At 35.3% G+C, this 27,038-nt stretch overlaps 2 protein-coding genes across 4 annotated transcripts; one reads left to right on the top strand and one right to left on the bottom strand.

Moving 5' to 3' along the window:
* Window positions 1-26,648, top strand: LOC105226058 (ras-like GTP-binding protein RhoL). 3 transcript variants are annotated; one of them, XM_011204805.4, is made up of 3 exons: window positions 1-488; window positions 24,643-24,989; window positions 25,102-26,648. In XM_011204805.4, exons 2-3 carry the CDS (start codon window positions 24,756-24,758, stop codon window positions 25,423-25,425), a joined length of 558 nt encoding a protein of 185 aa, XP_011203107.1. In that variant the 5' UTR covers window positions 1-488; window positions 24,643-24,755; the 3' UTR covers window positions 25,426-26,648. The 3 variants fall into 3 exon arrangements, with proteins under 3 accessions (XP_011203107.1, XP_049304578.1, XP_049304579.1); XM_049448621.1 differs by lacking the exon at window positions 1-488 and adding an exon at window positions 3,974-4,085; XM_049448622.1 differs by lacking the exon at window positions 1-488 and adding an exon at window positions 20,758-20,836.
* On the bottom strand, window positions 15,237-16,125 carry LOC125776175 (uncharacterized). Its single transcript, XM_049447077.1, has 2 exons — window positions 15,313-16,125; window positions 15,237-15,245 (listed from the first exon to the last, which is right to left on the bottom strand). The coding sequence occupies exons 1-2, from the start codon at window positions 16,123-16,125 to the stop codon at window positions 15,237-15,239; spliced, it is 822 nt and encodes a 273-aa protein (XP_049303034.1).
* Window positions 26,649-27,038: the final 390 nt, after the last annotated feature.

Raw genomic sequence — 27,038 nt, 5'->3', positions numbered from 1 at the left:
TTCATTCGAGTATCTGAGTACGTGGAGATCGGTTCGGTGGGCTTTACTGAATTTATGCATTGCGGATAAAACGGCGCAACAACAACGATTTTTCTAAGACGTGAGGGTGTAGTAGGACGTGTACGATAAGAAGCTAAAAGTTTAAATATAAAAATTCGTATTGGCGAAACGCGAGCAAACGAAGGGTGCTTATTCGAATAGTGCAAGTGTTGTTAATACATACATACATACATACATATGTACATATCTATATACAAATACATATATTTGTGTTGTTGCAAAAGCAGCTGACGTGCAAAATTCAAAAAGCATTGAGTTTTAATCATAAATAAATAAAACAAATAAGAATTGCTAAAGTTTAAAGTGTGCGATAAGCCCAACGCCGAGGCAAAAGCGAGAGTCAAAGGCAGTGAGCGAGCAGTCAGCTAAGCAGTAGCGTATAAAATTTATCGAAAGCCATACAAATCAAGACGTTGACGGAATATTGTGTACGTGTTACAGTTGGTTGTTGTTTTACATTTTACTTACAGTATATTTGTTGCTTTTTTGTTTTCAAAATTTAATAAGTTTTGCGTATGCTGCTCACATGAGTGTATTTGTGTTGTTGTATTTTAACCAAATAACTTTTAAGTTTGTTATTATTAATTTTTTTCTCAAAATATTGTTTTTGCGCCCGCACAAATGACGTAATGCCGTAATGACCTTGTATGCTGTCATTATCGCCGTCGTTGCGGCTGTTACTGTCACTGCCACCGTCGCTGTCATTTTCGTCTATACATTTGCATGCAAATTATTATTTTGATGTCGTTATTGCAACTGTGCATCTTTCAAATATTTTTTAGGGTTAGGTTGAGCTGTTTACTTTTTACAGCGGCAACAAATAAATTGCGCGATATGCGTTAAAAGAAGAAGCCAAGTTAAGTTGGCTTTGAAATATGAAATACTTGAGCAGAAAAATGTAAAATAAAAGCTGTGAAATAACTTTCATTTTATGATTTGCAAAACTGTGTTCTAGCTATTTATTTGCAAATTTTTCAGAACTTTATAAGTAAAATGGTAAAAATAACAACACTATTGCCGCTATTTGAGATTATATTTAGAGCCGTTTTCTCAATGTCTGGTTAGCAGCGATCTGTTAGTTAAGTTCTGTTTAAAACAAAAGTTCTTTACGGAAACAAGCGGTCTTGGTTAAGTTAACCAGAACTTAACTGAAAACGGTCCTTAATTAACTAAATGGCATATAAAGGACAAAATTTGAGATTTGAAGGGGATTTTGTCAGTTCTAAAAAAAATTTCCCCATTTTTATTATCAATATTTTTTTAATAAGCATACAAAAAAAACAAGAAAATCTTTAACTTCGCCTGCACCGTACTTGGAACACTCTCCATTGGTGCATATTTTGTAGCATAAGAAGGTATAAAAATATATTTATTTAGATTTTTTTTGAATCAGTTTGCATGGCTGCTATATCCAATCTGAACAATTGGAATGAAGATTGCAGAGTTGCCTTGGACTGTGTGTGCCAAATTTCCAGAAGACAAATGAAAATGTTGTCCACGCAGGCACTAGTTCTGATCGTTAATTTTGTATAGCAGCTACATACATACATATATGCTATAGTCATCCCATCTGAACATTTCCTTCGAATATTGCATTGTGGCCTTAGATTATGAAACTTACCAAATTTCGTGAATAAATCTCGTTAAATTAAACTGTTATCCATACAAGGAAAATGTAAGAAATTTTGAGTAAATTTGTTGATGTTACTGACGAGACTCTCTTTTTAAAAATTCAGAGTTTTGTTCTCAGGAATAGATTGTTAAACGCTTACGGTGATTAGAAATTTAAGCCTCTTTGCTACATATGTATATATTTTTTTTTGGTATTTTTTACCATTACATTTATTATAGAGACTAACGTTGTACTTACTATAATCGTTCAGATTTCCGGCAACTTAATTTTTTACCTTAAAACGACGGTTTTTTAGTTTTCGAAGGTAAAATAGAGATGGAGATAAATAATATATAAATTTTATACATACATACATATGTATGTTCTAAAAACGATCTATGCAATTTATTTTTGTTCTAATGCAAGTAGCACTCTTCCATAATAATTTAATTAAATATGGAACTGGAGTGAATTCCTCGTAACCGGACACATATCGAAACAAGTATGTCGAAATGTCCGGCTAAGAGAGCTGTCCACATATGCGGTGTGGCAAAAACTTGTGTTTAAAACATATTCTTAGAGTCAGAAGCTGCAACTCAGAGCTATATACTTATCTACTGGACTAATAAATGCGAGCAAGTGACAACCAGAAGTGAATGAATGACAATTATATCATTAGTTTTCCTTGAGCCATTGCGAGTTAAACGGCGCCTGTGCAAGTCAATTTGTTAATTTCGTATATTGTTATTAAAAGAACTGTTTGAAAACACCAAAAATTATTAGGAATTTAAAAAGGTGGGAATTATAAAATGTACACAATTTTCTTGACCAATTTTATGAAAACATGTGCGTTTATTTTCGAAGTTAATTTGAAAGAAATATTAGCAAAATAGTTAGTGTTCGTTGTAGGTCATTGAAACGTACTTATGTTCAAAAACTTGGTTTTATATCAAAATAATAATGAAAACGTTGTGTTCATGAAATTTATGCAGCTAGGGAGCTATCCGGTTAGGAGGACTGTCCGTATTGGGAAATTTCACTGTTTTTCCAGAGTCGCTCACCACTAAGAAAAAAATCAAAAATATTTTATTATTTTTAATTATCACAATCAGCTTATTAGCACAAGTTGTGCCGATTCTTAGCCGGCGCATATACATACATACTAGTATAGGTAAAGTTCTGCAATAAAACAAAAAAGAAAAACAATAATTGAACAAAACGTACAAACGTGTTAAAATCACTTTATACAAGCCGACAACGTTATGTGGCAACATCAAACAACAAAATGAAACTATGCTAAATAATTATGTGTGTACATACATACAAAACATATGTATTTCATATATGTATGTATATTACCATAACCTGTTTCTATATTTACCCTGTAGGAAAAATCTGTTGATAAATGAAATGGAAGATGGGTCATCTGGAAATCAAATCATCAAATGAATTTCTGATTCCCTCTAAAGTACCATAAAGTAGCACCCAATATTCGACATACACGAAAATCTACTCAAGAACATTGAGCATTGTTCCATCGTGAGAAGTCTAACACACCATATTTAAGAGGTTACATGAGTTTTCGGGTTACAAAAAATCGAATTTTTATAGTCTTTATAAATTCTACAGCACCTCTAGAATGTCTAGTCTAATTGGACGAAAATTTTTTTTTCGATTTTTTCGTCGCAATGGCTGAGTTTAAAATATTTAGGGCTTTCACATAGTCTCATAAAGTTATAAGTTATAACGATCCGAAAACATAGCGGTTAGAGTTGTATTTGCGTAAACTTATTTTAGTATGCAATCCAACAACAGATTTTTTAAACTAGTATAAAAATTTATGATTATATGATTTTACGATGCTTTATGACACGTTGTGAGTACCCCAATTTTTTCCAAAAATTTAAAATTTCCTGGCTAATAGTGTATGTTTATAACAACAAAAAATTCTAATAAATATTTAATTTTTATATGAAAAAATAAATTTTTGAAAAAAGGAAACCCTTGTAACCCTCTAATATCTTTAATCGACCACTTATCGATCTTTCATACTGTATGTATCCAATGTACATATGTATGTATGTATGTATGTAGTGTTTGCTCGGTGTTTTATCAAAATTTATGAAATGTTTCACAAGTTCATAATCGAAAAACGGCAGCACCGACAGTAGATAAATCAAATTATACCAGCGCCGGAAAATCGGTAGGCGTTTAAGCGGTACCGGCATATCCACACACATACATATGTACATGTATAGCAACACATATACACATACATAAATTTATTTTGTCACAGGAAAAGCATAAAAGTAAATATAATAAAAGGAATAACAACATATAGAAGCGAATGTAATGATAAACTATATACATATGTATATAACTATTGTATGTATGTATGTATATGGATATCTGGGTATGTATGCACATACTATATAAATATCTATTTATGGTTGTATATATGTATCTGCGTATAAGTAGACAATCGCATCATATGAGATAATAATCAACATTAACAACAACGCTATACAGTAATAAAACAATACGAAGGCAATAACAACAATATTAATTAAGTTCAACGTAAACGCAATAACTACAACAACAGCAATGCATCACATTAATATTAAATTAGAAAGCCATCCCAGCTTGTCTCATTTTCACTTATCTAAATGTTTTGTTGTAGTGTTTGTTATTGTTGTTGCCACTCTTTGTTACTATTTTAAGGCTCCATTGCCCATTTGTATCGAACTCACGTCGCAAATGCGTCGTTTCTGGAATTTCCAAAGGTTTTTTGTCTAGTTATGCAATTGCGTTTATCATACATTTTTATATGTACTATGTACATATGTGAGTGTGTGTATGTTTGTATGGATGTTCGCATGATTATACTTATTAGTAGCAACCAATCTGGCCGACACTAAATTGTGGCTGTAACGACGTCAAAAGCGAAACAGCACAATGGCTAAAGCATTTAACGAAATAAGTTAATAACATACACAAGCGCATACATACACACATAAACACACACATACACACATGCAGATTCACAAAAAAACTCTCGTCTGCCTTTCGTGCCTTTATTGTTGCTCTGATGATCACTTCGACGGGTGTGTCTATTTGTTTGTGGCATATTATTGCCGTTGTTATTGTTGTGGTTGTGTAGGCGCTAGTTGCGTTGAGTGTGTTGGCCCCGCCATCGCCACAATCGTTAATGTGTACGAGTTTTTCACCTTATTTTGCATAATTCACGTTGGTGATAAAACTGGTTTTACTCGTACATCTATTGGACATTAAACGAGCGAGTGATTAGCATTTCTTTCCACTTTCGGTTATTTGTTGTTGTTATTTTGGCGCAACGCTCTTTCCACTGCTGAGTTTGAGAACGCCAACAGGTTGTTTGAGTACTTAATGAAATGATAAAGTATTATCAAAGCGATAAAATATATATTAATTATTCGTTACGTGCCAAGTAATGCATTTTATTAGTTATGCATACAGATAAATCCGTTGGCCATTTGCTAAAATAGCTTATGTTAACTTATTTTTGGCGAGCACTAAACTAATTGAGTTCTTATACGCGACTTTTGCGAGACTCGTTGTTTTTTTTTTAAATAGCGGAAAACGACAGCTTTATTCTCTGAAAAGAAGGAATAAAGCTCATGTTCAGATTTTTACTAGAACGCACTAGCAAACAGATTTTTACTTCTTAAACTACTTAACTAACCAACTGCTATACATACCCAAAGGTACGTGTCACGTTGTTTGTCCGCGATGGACTCCTAAACTACTGAACCGATTTTAGTAAAATTTAGCACACTGTGCCCGGTAGACACAACCAACTTAGAAGATAGGTTAGTAAACACATGTGAAAGCTCTATTAAATGGACGCTCTATTAAGCGGACATCTCCATTAACCATGCACATCGGCCTTTTCCACAACTAGTTGATGTTTATTAAGTACAATCTATTAAGCCAACTGGACAGAAAGGCTGGCAACCAGACATTGAGAAATCAGCCATAAATTCGTTATTTTTTCCAATGAAATTTATTTCTATGAATATATCCAAAATTAAACTTCAAGTAAAATCCCTTGGATTCTTTTATCGGCAAAAACGTTTTCCCCTTTATTCGTAAATAACATTTTCGCTGTATTGAATAATACATACTTATATAGTATAACATGTAGACCACAGCAACACAGGTCGGATCCACGAGTTCATATACTATATGTATTGTGTGAATTTTATCTTGGAAATTTTTGCTAAAAATATATTTCGAGTTAATTTGACACGCGTGTAAACAGTTATTATTTTATTGCTCAGCAATAACCACGTGTTGTTCGATATTTGATAAAGTTAAAGCGGATTGTTACTATCAGACAGGTGCTGAAGCGTTTGAAAAAGGCAATAAGTGAAAAATTCCCATTGGAAAAGAAAGATGAAATAACAAAAATCAAACGAAAAATAATTTGCGGACGATGGGGTCGGCAAGAATTAAGGAAGAGGAGTGTCTGAATTTTTAAGGCTTAAAAACGGATCATCTCAATTTGCGGAGAAAACCGTTAATCCTATGGAAAAAGCTTACCTGACAAAGTTTTATGTAATACAAGGATCTACAACATTTGTGTTTACTTTTTTCACATAACCTCAAATTTTATGTGAAAACACAAAAATAAGCAAGTGCTTAGTTTTTTCTTTTTGTCTGTAATAAAAAAAATCTTACACGCTTACGCGTTTATAGCTGAGCCTTCACTCTAACGAGGACATCAACCAGCTGGACAGCGGCACCTTCACAATTAAGGGCCCGGATCTTCCAGGTGCATACCCTTAAATATTTATCCTCATTTCCTTTGTTATGGTCGTCATCAGGAGTTGGGGATCTCTTCCGAGGCTTTTCTGTTCCTTTTAATTGGGTGCGCTTTTTACGTGGCGAGCCCCAAACTCAGCGCACAACCCTGTAGAAAATATCTGCTTTTTTAAGTCGGTCGACTTTTTCTTCGTTTAAATCTCTTTTTTTGTTGGTGTAAAAAACATAGATTACTATGGTATGTTTTCTTAGAAACTGCAAAATAAGATCCCACTTAACGGTTCAAAATTGCTTTTTATTCGATATTTTTTGGCACTAAAATATTTGTGCTGCTGAGTAAGTAGACTCTTTCTAATTTCACTATATTTTCATTGTTTCTAAAATCCATGATAAGGCGCATATTTCAAGCGTGACTCACTAAACAATTTCAACTGCTTTTCCATTAAAAACAAAAACCATTGAAATACCTTCAAGAATTATTTCAAAAAACCACTCACACATTGAAAAGCATTTCACTTGAAATGACTTGTTAAACTAAACTTCTGAATAAGTACATATACCTATATGTACTATACTATTTGTATACAGTGAAATTCCTCATAACCGGACTCCTACCGTTGCAGTGTTTTTGTGCGGCTAAGAGAGGGAGCTATCAATATGTGAGGGCGTGACAAAAACAATTGCTTAAATAGTATTCTTAGAAGCAGAAGCTGCAATTCAGACTTAAATTTTTACCAAAGGATACCCGATACTTTCATTCGTTGAGCCACCCCGAACTAGATGTCACCATCGCAAGGCAAACAAATTGTCTGTTGCTGTGATCTATTTAAATGAATTATAGAAAAATCTGTCCCAAAACACCAAAAATTATTATTGATTTAAAAAAGCGCGAATTATAATTTGACACAATTTTCCTGAAATGTTTAATGAAATCTTGTCCTTTTATTAAAGATAATTTCAATGAATATTACCAAACCAGTGTCCGTGCCCAGTTATAGACTTTGCTTTTGTATGAAAATTGTCCAGTTATGGGAGACGTCCATAGTGTGAATTTTCACTGTACATGTATGTTATATAACTAAATAAAATTTTTCCATATTTTTTCATCACTTCTCGCACTTGTAGTTTATAAATTACCGATTCAAATATCTGACGATTGTTTACAAGTAATTCACCTGACGCACTCACCACAACTACATGAAGAATTCTGTATGTACATGCTGGATACTACTACATACTATATAATATATATATGTATATACATATGTATGTATATAGATAAAGAATTGATTAGCGCGTTTTCATTTATAAATTGTTGCTTCATTAAATTCAGTGAGAGCTTGCGGTTTCAGTGAAGAGTTTGTTTATATGAAAAGCACAGTCATATGAACTGAAAATATATAAGAGCGTGTATTCTTTGTTAAAATCAGGTGTTTATTCGCAAAAATAAAATCATTTATGTGTATGTACATACATATGTAGCTATATGAATATTACTATCTGCCTTTATTTTAAAGATGGCTGTGTGCAAAGGCGTTACGTAACTCGTAGTTTCATGTGTAGGTCAAGAGATTTTTTTAAGTATTACGCAAAAAACATATCCATAGCCACATGCTATATATACAGGTACACATCTTTGTTAGCTGATTTTCTTCTATGTAAATATGGATCCATGTTCCATTTACGTACAGTCATACGTATTTGGTGGGCAATAAAACAAAAAAAGGCGCATTATTTAATGTAAATATTTTTTCCGTCCAAAAACGGATTCAAAGGTCTGATATTTTCTTTGTTGCAAATAAAAAAACGGCTCACGCAAACATTACTCCCATTCAGCAATTAAAAAATTAAAATTTTTCCGTTGAACCCGTGTGATTGGAAATCTGGATGATGTCTAACGACGTACCTAGGGCCTCTGTGATGCCTTCTATTTCTTTACTGGCGTAGACTTCTTTCTTCTCTTCGTTTCTTCTTTTCGTTTCAGCCAGGTCCTTCTCCACTTTATCTCTCCAACGGAGTAGAGGTCTTTCTCTTCCTCTGTTTCCAACAGCGGGTGCTAAATCGACAATGTTCAAAGCTGGAATATACTCTTCCATCCGAACGACAAGACCTAGCCGGCGCAACCGCTGTCTCTAGATTCGCTAAGCTATGCCAATGTTCATCGAATGCGATATTCGCCGTTGCCAACGGGCAAAGAACTATAAAGAACGTTTCTCTTGAACACTTCTAATGACAACTCATCAGATTAACTTCACTGTCCATGCATTCATACCATATAGCAGAATGATGAGTGATTGGTCTTTGTTTGTCGAGAGAGGACTTGCCGCAATTGCCTCGTCAGTCCAAAGTAGCACCTTGTCAGAAACCCCGCTTAGTATCCAACGACTCGGAGAAGCCCGCCTCGATCTTGATGGTGCTTTTGGTGTTGCCCAACGTCAGCTTACATAGCCGTATAAGTTGGTACTAAAATCCCCTTCCCATAATGTGTCCTTTATAAACCACCCCGTTTTTTTGACTATATTTATCAACATTATCTATCTGTCCAACCACCGAACCGTCGCCAAGAAACCCTTGACCGATAGTTGTGATTAATTTTCTGAATAAAGCCTTGCATTCGCATATAAGATGTTTTATAGTCTCCTCGGCTTCTATAATAGTCATTGTATGGCGTTCCTAGTCTCATGGCATGGCCTTCTACTAGAGTTCTTATATCATTATTATTTGAATTTTAATAGTCGACAGGTGTGGCCTATATTCTTATCATGTCATGTTTACCTGCTTGTTAAGCAGGTCAATGATTGACTTACTGAGACTCAGACATATCTATAATAGGTTTGTTGAACTGCTGGTAAATGGAAGGTGATTTTGGGGTCCAGTTTTGTTGAAAAGACACCACCTCCCACTGGGTTATCTAATTTGGACCGTCTAGATGCTTAACACTGTACCCTTGTGCACCTCGCCCTTTCCCACTCTTTTCAGGAAAAAAAGGCTTTGCTCTATATATCTCTCTTGAACGCTCTCTTTTTTTCAAAATTTGCTCAAAATTAATTATTTTGGCAACTAAAATGAGGTACCACCCATATTTATTATATTTCTTATATTTAAATACATTTTTTTCACCATTGTATTCACCAGTTCTTTTAGGTTTTCCTTTTTTATGCATATTTACATATGTAAGTATGTAGATTATGTGTGAAATTCCGCGACTCTTGTTCGTTATCTGCAATACATATACATACAAGTATACACATATAATCGTACATACAACTTATGGTGGATTTTTACTTTCTCTTCCTTCTGATTTGCCACGAAAGTGCGCGTTGAACGCCTACTCCTCTGACGACAATGAATGTTTACAAATGACAAGTGGTCTGGAACCGGCACTCAGGCCGCTTTTCATGACCCACACTTGTGGCGTTGCGGCTGTTTGGTGTGCAACAGATAAGTCATGGCACTACATATGTACAATATAACGGTTTTCTGTATCGAAGGTTGTATGCACTATCGCATTACTATTATTTTCAGTGCTGACTTGTATGTATTATTTATTATACACATTCAGCACAATTGCAACACTTATTACAATATAATCGCATTGTCGGCAACTGACGTCGATGTCTTTGACATTTCTATAAAAATGAACGACAGAGTTGCTTTGGCATAACAAGTAGTTGACATTTATGTAGAGTGCATTCAACTGTTATTGTTGATTATGAAAATAATTGAATGTACATATATGTGTGTATCTATGTATGTATACATATGTATGTATAATATATATGTATGTATATGTACGATCTACCAAATGGCTGCTTTAAAGAGATCCCAATATCAGTCAATTGACTGAGGTTTATGCTAATGAGAGAGTGAGAGAATAAAGATAGTTAGACATGGCGTTTCGTTTGCATGGCCACCACGGGCACGCTTGCAGAAGTCCAGACACTGAAAGCAATTTTCGATGATTGTCAAACTTAAATCGGCCGATACTGCTGTAATTTAACGTTCGATATTCGTACGAAGTTCAGTAATCGTCGCTGGCTTGTTGGCATAGAAATAGTCTAACGCCGTCAAATCGCACGACCGAGACGGCCAATTGACTGGACCATTTTGTGAGCTTACACGTTCACCAAACTTGGTTTTCAATAAATCGATTGTGGCATTCGCTGTGCGACTTGTGGCGCCGTCCTGTTGGAACCACATATTTTTGAAGTCCATATCAATCAATTCCTGCCAAAAATATTCAATTATCATTGAGCGGTCATGATAGTGTTTTAGAAAATAAAATACATACGCATACATATAACACATTTAAGTGAGTCGCTTTTTAACTCACATATCATTTCATATTCCCTTTTGCTTGGGTAAACCCATTCTCAGTATAAATATCACGCCATTCTTGGCTGACTTATCACATTTCTATTTGCAACATAAACCATTCAATATTAACAGCGCATAATGTGTGTTTGAAATATTTTCCTTGGAATTTTTTTTTCATGAAAACATAAGATATTTGCAATCAGTTACTACTCAATTCCAAAAAAAAAAAATATACATATATAGAAAATGAAATTCAATACTCAGCCCAACTTTGTCATGCTTATTATTATTAAAATATTATACTATATATTATGATACTACACATTGGAACTGTCGGTACTCAAAGTAGACGCTCAGTAATTGGTGACAGCTTCTTGTCGGAAAAATTACGCCCAACAACAAAAATCCTAACCATCAACTTCTTTGTTGATGGCGCTCGCGGCTTAATCGCTTTTTAATCACAGCTCATTAGACGTCAGTGGTTCCGCCACCGACAGCTAGTAATCAGTATTGTTTACTCTGTTGATGGATATGTATAATAAGTGCCTTTTTGTTATTATTAATAGGCAGCTAGCAGACTGCCTCCGTTTTCGGTTTCCATTTTCTGGCTTTGTGGTTATGCGTCGCTTCGTCTGACCTAAACATACACGTATCTATGTTGCTTGCACTTGTTGCATGCTGTCCTGTGTATACATACATACATACAAACTTAGATATTAGGAACGAGTATGAAAGGATGCTGTTTGCTGCTCTTCTTGGTGGCGCTGACTTGCTGGCCTTCGTGTTATCAAATTGGCGGGAAAATTTTTTTCTTTGTGCGTTCTGTACTAAACCAATACTGTGTTTACTTTGCCGTAATGACTACGAATAATGAGTTGTTATGTTTGTAAAAACCCTATTTTGAAAGTACATATGTACATTGTGACAAAAAAGTACCCGGAAATTGTAAATAAAAAGCAATATATTTATCAATATTTGATTTGACGCCTTCAAAGAAACCCCCGCCTTAATAATAATACACTTATGCCAATCATTTTTCCAGTCCTCAAAGCACTTTTCATAAGGCTTCCATGGAGAAGCAATTTCGATTTGGGGAACAAGAAAAAATCAAACGGAGTGAATACGGTGGTTCTTAAATCGTATTCATTGCGTTTTTTGGCTTTAAATTCGGTCATAATCGTGGCTCAAATCGATGATGTGTTATCATCGTGTAAAATCTATGAATTGTTCTTCGACATTTTTGGCGGTTTTCGACAGATGTACTCACGCAAACGCCTCAAAGACTGTTTACGGTATTATTTTTGAAAAAAAAAAATCAGCTTTATCAGGACGAGTTAAGCAAGTACGCGATTCATACCTAAAATATGCACCGGACTCGCGGGTCTGTTGCCATCTCTCTAATACTTTCCTGACGATTTTCAAGCACCATATTCTTCAATTTTTTTAAATTTTCATCTCTCGACCGTCTTTGAAGGCTTTGTACTACTCGTCGGCTTATGTTTTTTAAAAAACTGAATCACCATAAGCCTTTTCCAACATTCGCAACTGTTGTAAACAAACCGCTTGACAGATCGCGCTCATTTTTGGAATATTAAGTAAGGATCGTCCTATCAACTTAGCGAAATACATTTTTTGAAATATCATTGCGCCGGGGAATATACTTAAAATTTCGTTTGATCGTTCAGTTTATGTGGCAACTACATACATATTATGTTATAATGGTCCGAGCTCAAAAATTTATTCGAAGATTGCACAGTTGCCTTACGTAATGATCAATACCAAATTTCGTGAAGAGGTAAAAATATTTCGATATAAGCACTTGATTCCGATTGTTCCATTTTTATGTCAGCTATATACATATATAGAGATCCGATATCAACGGATGACACAAATGAGCAGCTTCTTAGGAAGAAAACAACGTATCTCTCGATTTTAAAACAATTTTACCATAATTGATTCAATTCATTTGCTAAGTTCACATTTCTTTTATTTTTCTAGTCATCATGACTTTATTGCAGTTTTCACAATAATTTCGAATGGTCAATGACTTAATTGTATACTCACTTATAACTAATACTGTAAAAAGATTAAATATTATTACTACCACTTTATATATACACAAATATACATATGCACTCGTAGGTATATACTCTTTTACATCGCGTTAACGTTCTTTCCCTTGGAAAGTAATTTTTTCTAGGCCATATACATATACACACATACATATGTATTTGAAAGTCGCTTATATTTATACATTTAACATTTGTCATATACCGCATAGATATTATTGTAATATCGTTCACTGCATGCCATTAATATTAATCTTTCTGCTTGCCATTGATGAGTACGATTGAGACCGATTTCTGTTTTCGTTTTGTGTTCTGTCATTTTATTGCCTGATATATGTTTATACTCTCGCAACATGTTGCAAAGAGTTTAATAGTTTTGTTCACCTAACGGTTGTAGGTAAGACCTAAAACTAATCGAGATAGATGTAAACTTATCACACATATTGCCTTTAAGGTACCCATCTTCCTTTGGTAATAGTATGTCCTAATTGCCAAAATTGTATAAAATCTGGTGAATACATTTCATAGCTACCATATGCCTAATATGAGGATTTTTCAATAGTCGGTTGACTTTATACCACAGATATCGGTCAACCTTTGAGATACCTTAACTGAACTTAAAGTTTTCTATTAATAATATATAATGACTCCAAAAATGGATAAAATCGGGTCAATACTAGCACACTAGACTTCCTATACCTTAGTATAACGGATGATCCAAGTAGAGGTAGTATCTTCAATAGCTTTTTTTTTTGATAAATCACGCATGAGTCGTAACATGCTCTCATATTATTTTTATTCGGTTCGAGAAAACTTACTAAAATTCACGTTAAAGAATCTGTTTCGCGCGCTTTGCCCAACTTATGGTCAACATAATCGGACAGTACTATACGCGTCACCATCACCCGGTTTGAGATCCCAAATTCATTATTGGATAATATTCGACCCAATAAACCACGCTCAGCACGCAGTGAAGAAAATGTAGCAGCCGCACTTCAGGTTCAGGGGTATATAATCAAGCAAAATTACCGCACTTGGAATGAAAAGCAACCTGAAGAGATTCAAGAACTGTTATATCATCCAGAAAAAAGAACGGTTTGGTGTGGTTTCGCCGGTCCATATTTCTCTCGCGCCATGATAACCGACTATTTAATGACTAAATCGAAGCTCCTCATCTCGGCGACATTTGGTTTCAAAAAGACTGCGGCACTTTCTAGATATTGCATTATTCAATGCATTTATTGAGAGAATAATTCGGTGAGCAGATAATTTCACGTTTTGGGCCGGTCGATTGTCCACCAAGATTGTGTGATAACACACCGTTAGACTGTTTTCTGTGTGAATATGTAGAGTCTAGAGTCTATGCGCATAATCCCGCTTCGTTTCAGGTCTTGGAGGAAAATATCACGCGTGTCATTCCCCAGTTAGCTTGATGCCTTATACATATATCGGACAAAATTAAATTAACTATATCAAAGTTCCATGCCGAAAATGTGTGAAATTGGTCCACGAACTACCCCACCTCTCGTATACTACACATAATGATTTCCGTTATTCTAGTAGTCTTTTGGACCATAACCGGCGCTGAGCTATCGAACAAGCCTCTGTAGCAAGTTTTATATTTTATTTATTGCAAGAATTTTCTAAAAACGATATAGCATTATGCCTTACCGAAAATTGGAGCAAAACTGCAAACTGTTTTAGAAAATAAACCACTTTTACGAAACATATTTAACCATTTATTCGATATCATTTTGAAACATTATTTCTTTTAACTCTTCTCTGCCAACATCCAATTATCACTTCACATACAAATATCAATGTACTCAAGGTCCAAGCACCTCCAAGCATTTTCCACAATAATGAAAAGTAGGCCAAGTCCAGCGGTCGTTCCAACTGTTCAGTTGTGTTAATCGTGCTATAGATCTTAAACTTTTCCATTTCGAAATGCGTTGAATCAAGCCAAGCCTTGTATAGGCCATGGTCAGCACTTCTGGTCATGAATAGACTTAAATGTTCTTTAAAAATTGAGTTTTCAGGCAAATGTATAGCACGTAAGAGACGTTTTCTCAAACACATATTCGATAAACGAAAAACGGGTTGCTTTAACAATCGCATTTTCAGTTTGACAAAGTGCCAGAAAAGTTGATCGACAGGATACGCATAGCTGTTATTCAAATTATAGAATGCATGGTGAAATTCATCCAATGTATCCGCAAACACCCAGGATTGCTCAGTATTTTCGCAAAAGTCGCCACAAAGATGTAACACATATTTGTAAAGGTTCGCACTGATCAATATTTTGAAATCATGTCTATTGAGGTCATCCCAATTCTTGGGATTCTGCACCTTACCTGGCTTAATCACAAATGTATTTAGATTTGCTGAATAATGGGTGTAGATACATAAAGTCCATAACATGGAGCAACAAACTAAAATTCGCAAAGTAACCAAACGTGGTAATCTAGCAGGTTTGCTCAACTCAAAACGACAAGCAAGATAATTTGGATCAGTGAATGCCGACAGTACGGTTGCATGGTAAGGTCTGCCATCTAGCTTGTATTGCAACCATCGACAGCAATAGCACAAGGTCAATATCATAATAGTGAAGACTATAATCATTTGAAAGTGTGTTTCATCCGTGTATACTTCGTAAAAACTTTGTATTGTGCGACACCATCTTATTGGTGTCATGAGACAAACATCGCTAATTTCAAAAGGGCTCGACCCCTCATTTAAATCTCGCATTCCCAACAAATACTTGTTAGAAATGGGTATATCGATAACATTATCGTGTGACATTCTGTGCACACCCACTGGATCGTAATTTTTTAACTTTATTGGTAACGGATAGAACAGTGTTGCATTTATGCTTGTTGCGAATGTTTGCACAATTTTCACTATATAACCTCCCACTTGTACACGTCCATCCAGCTCGTAAGCAAATGAGTGCGGTAGGATCTGATCGGGCATTGAGCGTATGCCATAACCATGTAGATTTTTCAAGCGACGCGGAAAAACCTCTACACCACCGGAACCGAGCGTTTTCTCTTCTAAATGAAATTTCGGAAAAATTGTATAGCTGTAAAAAACATTGGTCTGTGGAAAATCCACAGGGATTACAACCACGTTAAGCATTTTTTCTGCTTCACACAATTGGAAAAGCTGCGTTAGGTACTGATCGCGTTTCGACTTAAGGTCAGATTTAGCCGCGATGATTATTATACGTTTTTGTCGTATATGATTGAGCGCCTTGGCAAGCATCCTCAGTTCCCCTTCAAGATGTTCTAACCGTGCGATGATGAGTATTTCACTGCTAAATAAATTTCCAATTTCGTAAGACGTATTTGCGTTTTGAATAATAATCGGTTTCTTGAAATTTTCGACGACAACACGCAGCAATAAGTTAAGGGTTTCACTCTTTCGTACCTCTCCGTAAATCATACAGCTTTCAAACTTCTCTTCGGCATAAGTTTGTACAAGGAAATCCTTATAGAATTGTAACTGTTGTGGAATCTCTGCAGATACCGCTGTCTCCACCGATTTCGAACAAAGTAATGCAAACCATATTATTAAAATCGTTTTTTGCCAAGACTTAACCATGCCGAGTCGAGTTGAGTTTGATGTGTTAGCGCGTGCTGAAACTTTACTTTTGCAGGTCTGTGCCCAACTGCATCGAAATTTATTAGAATTACGGTATCAGCTTCTTTGATACTAATTATACATTACAGTAATTTGAGTGTAATTTCGCCATTTAATTGGCATTTATTTGTCATAATTAGAAGTAATGGATTTAATTATGATTTTAGATTATTTACTGGAAGTATTTTATACAGAATATATGAAACGAAGCGGGACTGTCTATCAAACGAAAAAAAATTTTTTGTTTTGAATATGGATCGATGATTTCACCGGCTCACAAACCGCCCCATATGAATGAAATGCCTGCTCTTGAATCTCTTCAGATTGCTTTTCGTCCCAAATGTGGCAATTTTGTTTCTTTACATACCCATTGAACCAGAAATGGGCCTCATCGCTGAATAAAATTTTGCTCGGATCTTCTTGAAACTTTTCAAGAGACCACAGAGCGAAGCGACGTCGTTTGGGAAGGTCGGGCGGCTTCAGTTCTTGCACAAGCTGTGTTTTGTACGCTTTCAATTTAAGATCTCGACGTAAAAAAGGTTTAATTTTGACAATCTTTGAGCAAAAATGTCATAATTTTCATAGTACTCAGGAGAGTTCCACTTCGAAGGGATCAACAGAGAAAATACAACAAAAAGATATTCTGGACGGCTTGCCTCTGTGGTTAAGTGTGCCCTACATATACTAATCCGTGTATTATGATTACCTAACCCTATAGGTATCGATAGAATAAAAATTTATAGTTTTTTTTCAATGCGGGGTGACTTTTCCTATGCAGCCGTCTCTCGTAACAGGGAAGCATCTATGTATTAGGAGCCTTTCAGATCACAAATTACCGAAGGATGAAGTAAGATCGTATACTGTGTTACAAGAAATGAGGTCTGGGACGAAGCAGCAAACAAGGCCTCTTTATTTTTCCGTGAACCCTGCTAATCATTTCCGTCAGAATCGTTGGCTCATCAGGTTTTTTTAATAACAAAATGTAAATAATTTTAATTAAACCCATAAACACCATAATCTATAAAACCCATAATCTAGAAAAGAACCTGTTGCAACATTGAAAGCCGTTGCAAACAACACAGCGACACGAGTGACCCACCTACCAAGCTAATAGTCATTTATACACGCAGTAGTAAGGTACTCGTACATATACACAACCGGTTGATCAGTTTAACAGACACAACGTGAGCAAGTCGACCAGATTTGAACGGCTAACAAAAACAGCTGTGACAAGTTTTAAAACAAAGCCAACAAAAGAGAAAGACTACGAAAAGAAAAGCGGCTCGACCGGCCACTGCACTTCAAAATATCTACATACTTCCACTAAAAATCATAAAAATTCTTAGAAGCATGAATAAATTAAATTCACGCCAACCAAAACGGTTTCAAAATTTATTTACTCATCGTTTTCTACATTTCGGTTGCCACCAGCCAGCGTGTGACGCGTGTGGCTCAACAAATGGCCCACAATGCCAGCACTTTTAAGGCAGTGAGTCAACTGAGTGTGAGGAAAGAGGGGCGAAGAGGCGTTTACAATCATCGACCACCGCTAAGCAAGACAGCGGTGAGTGCGACTTGCCGAGAACAAGAGAGAAAGAGAGAGTGAGATAGAGAGAGAGAGAGAGAAGGAGAGAAGCTTTCACAAGTATTCTTGTCGTTCGCTTAAGCCAGGGAAATTGTATCATCAATTTTTGTTTGATAAAGCAAGGAGTTATGAATAAAATCAAATGCGATAAATCACAGACTTTCCACATAAAATGAGTATGATAAATTATGAGACACAATGAAAACATATATCACATATATGTATGTATACCTACACCCATATGAATAAATCGTGTAATTTCGTAATTAGTTCTAATGAAAAGTGTGCCTTTGTGTCTTTGACCGCAAGTGGTTTTTTGCCGCAATTTATCGTTTGCATTTTATTTTGATTTCTTCTTTAATTGTTAACTAACAATTTCACGTTTAATAACGGGTTTCACGAGTTTATATACACATACATTGCTAACCATTTCAATACCAAAATCTGCGTCATCAACAACGAACTGGGAATGGTATGAGTCACAAAATTATGTGAGGCATCAGCTAGGGGGGCTGATGTGATGAGGCGGGATGCGGCAACAGAACGGTTTTCGTATTCTCTGGTACGAAAGGTTAAAACTGTAAATGTCGATGTGATTGTGGGCGCAAAAAGCGACATTGGCTGATGAGTTGTTAATGTAGACTCAGTACTGAATATTATGAAAAGGCTTACTATTTAAAATTCGAGAAAAAAGTTTAAACATTTTGTTTTCTAACCGCCAACGACATAAAAAGATCGAATATTTCCACCAACGTTTTCTTCTTTTAAAAATTAAGCAATAGTACGGAAAAGGAAACTAATTAACTTTTCAAAAAAACGCTATCATAATAAAATTCTTTGGAAACTGTAATCTAACCCAGCTATTGAGGCGTAGTACAATGTTTGGCGATCGTCGCACGTTATAGACGTTCGAGGGAAAGTTTCTTTAAGATTTATTGGGACGTGTAGTTAACAGGACAATTGAAAAGCTTCGGCTTGACATATAGATGGCGCTACTAGTATCCATAAGATTTTTAGTTGACCCGAACCCTCAAAAGGCAAGAGTATAAATTTGACAGCTGTCGGATCATTAGTTTGTGAATTAAATCATTTTTTTGAGTAAAGGATTGTTATGCTAAGTTTAGATGTGGTGAAAGGAGCACCGAAGACGATGAACGCAGTGGACGCTCAAAAGATGTTGTTAACGATGAAAACATCAAAAAGCCTCGAAAAAAATTTTGGATGACCGTAAAGTGAAGTTGTTCGAGATGTCAGACACTCTAAGGATATCAACTGACAATGTATATTATATCATTAACGAATAGTTGGGTATGAGAAAGCTCTTTGGCTCTAAGGCTCACTTTTAATCCAAAATAACGACGAATTGATGATTCAGAGCAGTATTTGGAGATGTTCAAGCGTAATAAACTCGAGTTTTTGCGTTGATATGTGACAATGAATGAAACATGTCTCTATCATATCGCTCCGAAGTCCAATCGCGTAGGTTGCACTCGATTAACCCGCTCCAAAGCGTGGAAAAACGCAACAATTGGCTGACAAGATTATGGCGTCTATATTTTGGTATACGCATGAGGTTATTTTTATTGACTATCTGGGAGCACCATCAACGACGACTATAAATAGCGTTATTGGACGGCTTAAAGGATTGCCGAAAAACGTCCGCATTTGAAGAAAAAGAAAATGCTGTATCACTAACACAATGCACCGTGTCCCAACTCAGTGAAAACGGTGGCAAAAATCCATGAATTGGTCTTCAAATTGTTTCCGCATCTACCGTCTTCTGCAGTTCTGGCCCACAGCTACTATTTCCTGTTCTCAAATCTGAAAATAATGCTCGCTGCGAAGAAATTTTCTTGGAATGAAGAGGTGATCGCCGAAACTGCGGCCTATTTTGAAACAAGTCGTTTATCGCACTATAAAAATTGTATAGAAAAGTTAGAGGGTCTATAACCAGGGTATGACCCTTGAATGGAACTATGTTGAATAAAAATAATAATAATAGTTTTGCCAAAAAAATGTTTTACTATTGTAGACCCGGACTTTTTTTATTTATTGCTTAATTTCGCATGCGAGTGGAACCAGTTTCAACGATTCAACTGCAATAAAATCAGTGAACTGTCTAGATTACGTTGAATAGAACAGCCTATTTATCCTTTTTGCTTATCTTCGAACTCTTAAAATGGTTGGATATAACACTGAGTCCATATTAGTTTGTGGCAATTCTTGCAATCAAAATGGCATAACATACATATCTCGAAGCATAGCTAAAAATTAAAATTTTTTGTTTTAAATGTGATCAATTAGAATAACAGGTTCATTTCCAAATATCTTTTTTCTAATTAAACTAACAATTGAGAACATAATTTTATCATCTACAAAAGAAAATACTTCAGCAAACCAATAAAATACATAAAGTTCAATAATTATTTAAGTATGTTCTATTCATAATTATTAATGTACTATTTTTCAGTTTTCGATAAAATTTCAAATACTTTGCTTGCCTTTCGGCACGAAATTTTGCAGCTGCCTTTTTGCTTAGAAGCTCATATCCTCTCTTCCCTCTTTCCGCCACCTTTCTACGATACTCGAATAATTGATACGAAATGAAACTATTTGAACGATTTTCAAGATGAAGTGGCTTCAATTAACCTTAATTGTTTGGGTTCTAGGGTGCTACGGGTTAAGTGTGGACCATTGTGGCGCTAGCTGCAGACAAGTGTATACGAGTACACGCAGATGTTGACTTTTGTGAGTATAGATTAACTGCTGCAGATAATATTTAGAACGTTTTGAGCGCAAAGTGATTGAATTTTTGAAATATGCGGACAAGAAATATCAGAATAAATTGTTTATATATGTTCTATTTGGTAGTTATGATCACTTCCAAAAGTGGATTTACAAACAAAGCTGTGTGTATGACAGCGAAGAGAAGTCAGTTTGATTGAGGAATTTGACTTCCTACTTTAGCTGGCTTTAACAATATCAAACGAGTCTAAGAAGTTTTTTTGGGAGAACAGTTAGGGTAGACCTTTATAGGATCATACGCCACAAAGTAGTTCAAACATCTTTGAAGTAAACTCTTCGAACTGTTAATCAAATGATAATTAGATACAATCAGCTTGGAGGTAAACTTGGATTATTTAAATTTTCTTTAGATCGGAATAATATCTCTAATTTCTACCAATTTTGCGACTAATTATCCTGAGAAACTGTTGAAATTATCATTAGTGTCTGTTGTAGTTTCCCAAAAGCGCTATTAAGACATCAAAATATGATGTTTAATTTTTTAGTATTGCTTCCCCCGGCGAGTACTGCGTCAAATACTTTCAGAGCTGGAGTGTTTCCATCCATTCGGACGACATGACCTAGCCTGCGTAGCCGCTGCCTCTTAATTTGCTGAACGGAGTCAATGCCGCCGTATAACTCGTACAGCCCATCGTTCCATCGAAAGCGATATTCCCCGTTGCCAAGACATAGAACCTTTCTCTCGAAAACGTATAACGTCGATTCATCAGATCCATGTCCCTACATCAAATAGTAGATGATAAGTTATTATGGAGCTTAGACTTTGTTCGTCGAGAGAGGACTTTACTTCTCAATTGCCTACTCAGTCCGATGTAGCAGCTGTTAGCAAGAGTTATTCTGTGTTATATTTCGACACTGACGTTGTTGTTGGTGTTAATACTGGTTCCAGGATAGATGAAATTATCTACGACTTCGAAGTTATGACTGTCAACAGTGAGGTGGGAGCCAAATTGCGAATACGAAGACTGTTTGTTTGATGACAGGAGACATTTCGTGTTACCCTCGTTCACTACCCGACCTACTGGCTTCGCTTCTTTGACCAACTTGGAGAAAGCAGAACTAACGGCGCGGTTGTTATGGAGGTGGTGAGTGTCGATTCTCTTTTCATAAGTCTTTTTCAAGATTTGGCGCATGGTGCATGTCTGGTAAGTTGTTGATTTGCCAGGTCTAAAGCCACACTGATAAGCTCGAATCAGTTTGCTGACGGCTTTAATCTTTCACACAATACGGTCGATAGAACCTTATATGCGATATTGAGAAGACTTATCCCACAGTAGTTGGCGCAGATCGCGGGATCTCCCTTTTTGTGGATTGGGTAGAGCACACTCATACTATAAGATATCCAGGTGAATTAGCGGATATAGAAATAAAGCTTCTAAGTTTTATGATAAGTTCAAGGTAGCTGATATCCAATTGAAGACACACACGCAGTACAGTACATAACCGTTTAAGTAAGTTTAAGTGTGATCCACCGCCATGTTGTGGAATCAGTCATCTAAGCTTAGCTATAAAATTGTTTCACATATAATTTTTTTAATAAGCAAAATTCTTGCTTGATTGAACACACTTCTTGGTATAGCTTTTAATCAGAAGCCAAATTCTTGTGGTTTTTCGGCAAAATTTTAGAATTTGCTGGAATAGCATTTCATCTAATGATTAGGTAATCGCAAGTTGAAAAATCTTTCACACAAATAAACAAGCTGAGCACTTTTTCGATCAGCTGCGTTAGCAACTAAAGCCATTTGAAGAATTTATTTATTTGAGAAAACCTCTCGCGCAAATAAATGACTGTTGAAGTACCTTTGGCTTCTTCAGTCGTCGTTTGCACTCGTGCATTTAATTTTTTTTCTAACAATATACATATGTACATATTTTTTATTATGGTTTATTAATTGTTGTTGTTGTTGTTGTTAAATGGCGATAAGATAAGTGGCGATGTATGGTGATATAATGTTACTACCACAATACTCGCTAAATATTTATGAGTTGTTTGTGTATACATACAACTGTATGTACATATGTACGTGTATATGTATGCCATGTGTGTATATATAGTGAGTTTTTGACTCATTTTCTTTAAAATGTATTTATTGCTAAATAAATGAAATGTTTTTATATGAAAATTTGCAAGGCTGCTTACAAATGAATTCATAACTTATCATGGGTAGACTTTTATGAAGTATTGGTTATAAAAAGAGTAAGATATGGCTTTATCGCATTGTTGCTGTTATGAAATATAGTATTGTATGTTATGTAAAGATTAGACGCATTACTTTAACGTTTTTTAAGTTTAGAGGCCTGAGCACACTTTATATACATATGTACATACTTAACCTCAATTTCTGCGCAAACTTCGAGAATGATGAGCATGTTTCACGAGTTGAATGTGTAACTCACTCATCTAAAAGCCATAAATGTGGCGCAAAAATATCATTTTCTCCAATTTACATGAGAATAACCCGCTCGTTTTGGAAATCCTAAAAGGCTGTAATAAAGTGTTCGAAAAGCGGTCAGTCAACGGTGACAAGTATTCCATTTAAATGTTGTAGAAATAATAAATGCGTACACGAGCAAGTATACGAATAATGTAATGTTTGATTTCGCAAAAATGTTCTCTTCCTTTTCCATTTCTTGCTGCGCTCACATCCAAATTACGATAATTTTGTTTACAATTTAGCTTAACATTTCCGGTGTCGATGGCAGCGCACTGCCGGTGTTGCTTATTCTTGTTGTTGTAGCTCCAATTGAAGTTGGCGGTATGGCGCACACACACTCACTTGAGGCGGCGCAGCTGTGGAGGCAGCGGCATTGGGGTGTCATGTGGTATGTGTGTGTCTGAACATTTGAAAGAAGTGGCAATAGCCAGTAGTATGTCGAAAAAACATATAAGAAACATAAGGAATGCACTTACAAAAGCAATACAATAAAGCAAACGAACAAGTAAATTTGGCGGTAAATACTGTTGGGGAAAGTATTGAACCATCCCGTGAAAATTTTGGTTACTTTGATAAAGTTCAGAAATTAAAAATATGGCAAAAACAACAACAATTCAATAATTTTAAATTAAAACAAGAAAATTCGTAGAGTTCGGTTAAATCGAAACTATAATGCCCTGCAAATAGAAAAGATTCCACATAAAAATTTAATTTTTACTAGTCAGTTTGTATGGCAGCTATATGCTACAGTGAACCGATTTGAACAATTTATTCGTGGATTGTAACGTTGACTTAGATAATAATCTATGGTGAATTTCATGATGATATCTAGTCAAATAAAAAAGTTTCCCATATAAGGACTTGATTTTGAGCGTTCAGTTTGTATGGCAGCTATATGCTATAGTGATCCGATATCGGTAGTTCTAACAAATGAGCAGCATCTTTGGGTAAAAAGCATGTGCGCGAAATTTCAGATCGATAACTCTAAAGCTAAATCGACTCAGCTTGTCACGCGGCACATTTATAGCTACATATATCTACTTCATAGGGTCTCCGACGTTTCTTGCCTGATGTTACAAAATTCGTGGCAAACTTAAAATACTCCGTGATTTTAATGAATGAGTGGAAACCGAAATGCCTGCTGGGTAATTCATTCACTAAAATATATCACTTATTCGTACGCTAACCAACTTGCATATGCAAACAGATGCAATCAAACGCGCACAACTACAATCATACAAACATACATACATATCTTTCCCATAAGATAAATGCACACACTTTACTATATTTTCACTTTTCCTTCTTTTACAGCGCCAACCGGTGCAATACATTATCTTCCGACAATACTAGAAAACAACAACAAATCCGACAAGTGAAAACAAAGTACCAACTGCAGCATTCACAGCAACAACAACAACAACATAATGGCGAGAAGTTTACGTCCCCTTAAAATCACAATAGTCGGCGACGGTATGGTGGGCAAGACCTGCCTACTCATCACATACACACAGAACGAATTCCCCGAAGAATACATACCCACAGTGTTCGATAACCATGCCTGCAACATCACGGTCGATGGCAATGAATACAGCCTGACACTCTGGGATACAGCCGGGCAAGAGGACTACGAGCGCCTACGTCCGCTCAGTTATCCGAATGTAAGCATACAAACAGCAAAAACAATTTAATATCAATAAAAAAATTCATAGAAGATAAATTCATTCATTCATTATGTTATATTTGTTGTTTTTTTTTTCTTTTTCCGCGTAGACGAGTTGCTTCCTGCTTTGCTATTCGATAAGCAGTCGAACATCTTTTGAGAATATCAAGAGCAAGTGGTGGCCGGAGATACGGCATTTCTCCAATAATGTGCCCGTTGTGCTGATCGGCACCAAGTTGGATTTGCGAGTACCCAATTCGGAGAAATTCGTGACGACAAGCGAGGGACGTCGCTTGCGCAAGGAAATTCATGCGCATACGTTGGTGGAATGTTCGGCCAAAAAGAAGGTCAATCTGAATCAAGTCTTCGAGGAGGCAGTGAGAGCCGTGGAGAAGAAACCGAGTGCTAAACCGAAACAATGCACATTGCTATAGGCGGTGTCGCAATGACGTTGGAGAACAAGTGATAGATGGCGTAGAAATTGTAAATCCAATAGCAACAACAACAATTAGTAAAACAAAAATGCTTGTAAATCAGAAAAACTCTAATAATATATTGTATTTATGCCTGATACTACTTTTTTGTACGCCTAAAAGTCGACTAATTTTTGGTGCAGCAAAGGCAGTAATTTAAAAATTAGTGTTGAAGCAGAGAACACAAAAAATTTTAACTTTAAAAACAATTGTTTTATGTTCTCTGGCTGAAGTTGTTGGAATACAGACGAGTTTGACAGATTTATGTAGTTAGTTGGGCGGGTTGAGAGAACTATGAGTTCTTTCGCTTTGTTTTATTATTGTATCATCTTTATTAAATATTGTAATGTTGTAAAAAAGCAAATATACTATTTTTACATTTAGTGATTTAAGCGCAAAACATTGTATACACCAATATACAAGCATATGTATGTATGTATTTATTAATAAAAATAAAATATTTATCAATGTAAAATTAATTGCGTGCCGAGCTTAGTCAAACTGACTGCACAGTTGGATAACATAAACAAGAAATAAAAAAAAAACATGATATATATAAAAAATAATTAAAGAAAATGTAAAAAAATATATAAAATAATAGTAACTATCAAAAATTTAAATAAATACAACGAAATAAATAAATGCGAATAAATACGTGAATATGTCCATGAATCAGCTGTTAGTAGCAGTCAATATCATACGCAAAAGTGAACTGCTTAAAGTAGCAATTAAATTATGTCTGAAGAACTGTTCGGACATGACTTAGGACAGCAAAAATGTTTATTAATAAGACAACATTTGAATCTACGCCAAAAATTGGTGAATAAGCTAGCTCAATTGTGTTATATTCACAATAATTGTCCGTGACCTTAAAGCATTATTGGTAACATTTATAACGACACGCATAGCACAAGGTCTGAAACCTGTCTGAAACAAACAGCACAAATAATTCAATGAGTTTTACTTGGTAATATTTTAATATGTCTAGATAGAATAACAAGATGTGCGAGTATTGGCCATAATCATATCTACATAATATGTGATTTACAATTATATCACTAAAATGATTAAATGAGTATAATAATGTACCTAAAATAAATGTATAATACAAAATATATTTAGTAATTAAATTTTCTTTTCAACATTTTTAAGATGCAATAAACATTTTTTAAACTAGTCATTAATTTTCCGAGTTTTTATTGACAGCAGGGTTGCGAATTTTTTACTTCAAAATTTTTGCATTTGGTATTACATTTTCTTCCAAAAATTTTTAGTGCATTATTTGCCAGATTGAACTGGGACGAGACTAACTTACAGACAGTATATATCTACAAACAATTGCTTAATATACAATTCGATTACTTTTGCGAAAAGTTTAATAGCCTTGAGTTATAAATTACATTCTAACATGAACTATTAACCTTTGGCAGCGTAAACTTGCTGCCATTTACATAACTCCTCAATCCATATAATTAGAAGTATCTGGCAAACGCTCTTACAATGCAAGGAGAATATCGCATTTGATGGCGCTGTTCAATTGATGTTATAATATACATATCTCCTTCGTTATAAAT

The sequence above is a fragment of the Bactrocera dorsalis genome, chromosome 2 (genome assembly GCF_023373825.1).
Source record: "Bactrocera dorsalis isolate Fly_Bdor chromosome 2, ASM2337382v1, whole genome shotgun sequence".
NCBI lineage: Eukaryota > Metazoa > Arthropoda > Insecta > Diptera > Tephritidae > Bactrocera > Bactrocera dorsalis.
Note: the sequence above shows the minus strand (reverse complement) of the source record. Positions and strands in the feature narration are given on the sequence as shown.

Coding starts and splice junctions, on each gene's coding strand:
- LOC125776175 (XM_049447077.1), bottom strand. CDS start 16,125: ATGCTTGCCAAGGCGCTCAATCATATACGACAAAAACGTATAATAATC.
- LOC105226058 (XM_011204805.4), top strand. CDS start 24,756: ATGGCGAGAAGTTTACGTCCCCTTAAAATCACAATAGTCGGCGACGGT. Junction 24,990..25,101: donor GTCCGCTCAGTTATCCGAAT/GTAAGCATACAA, acceptor TTTTCCGCGTAG/ACGAGTTGCTTCCTGCTTTG.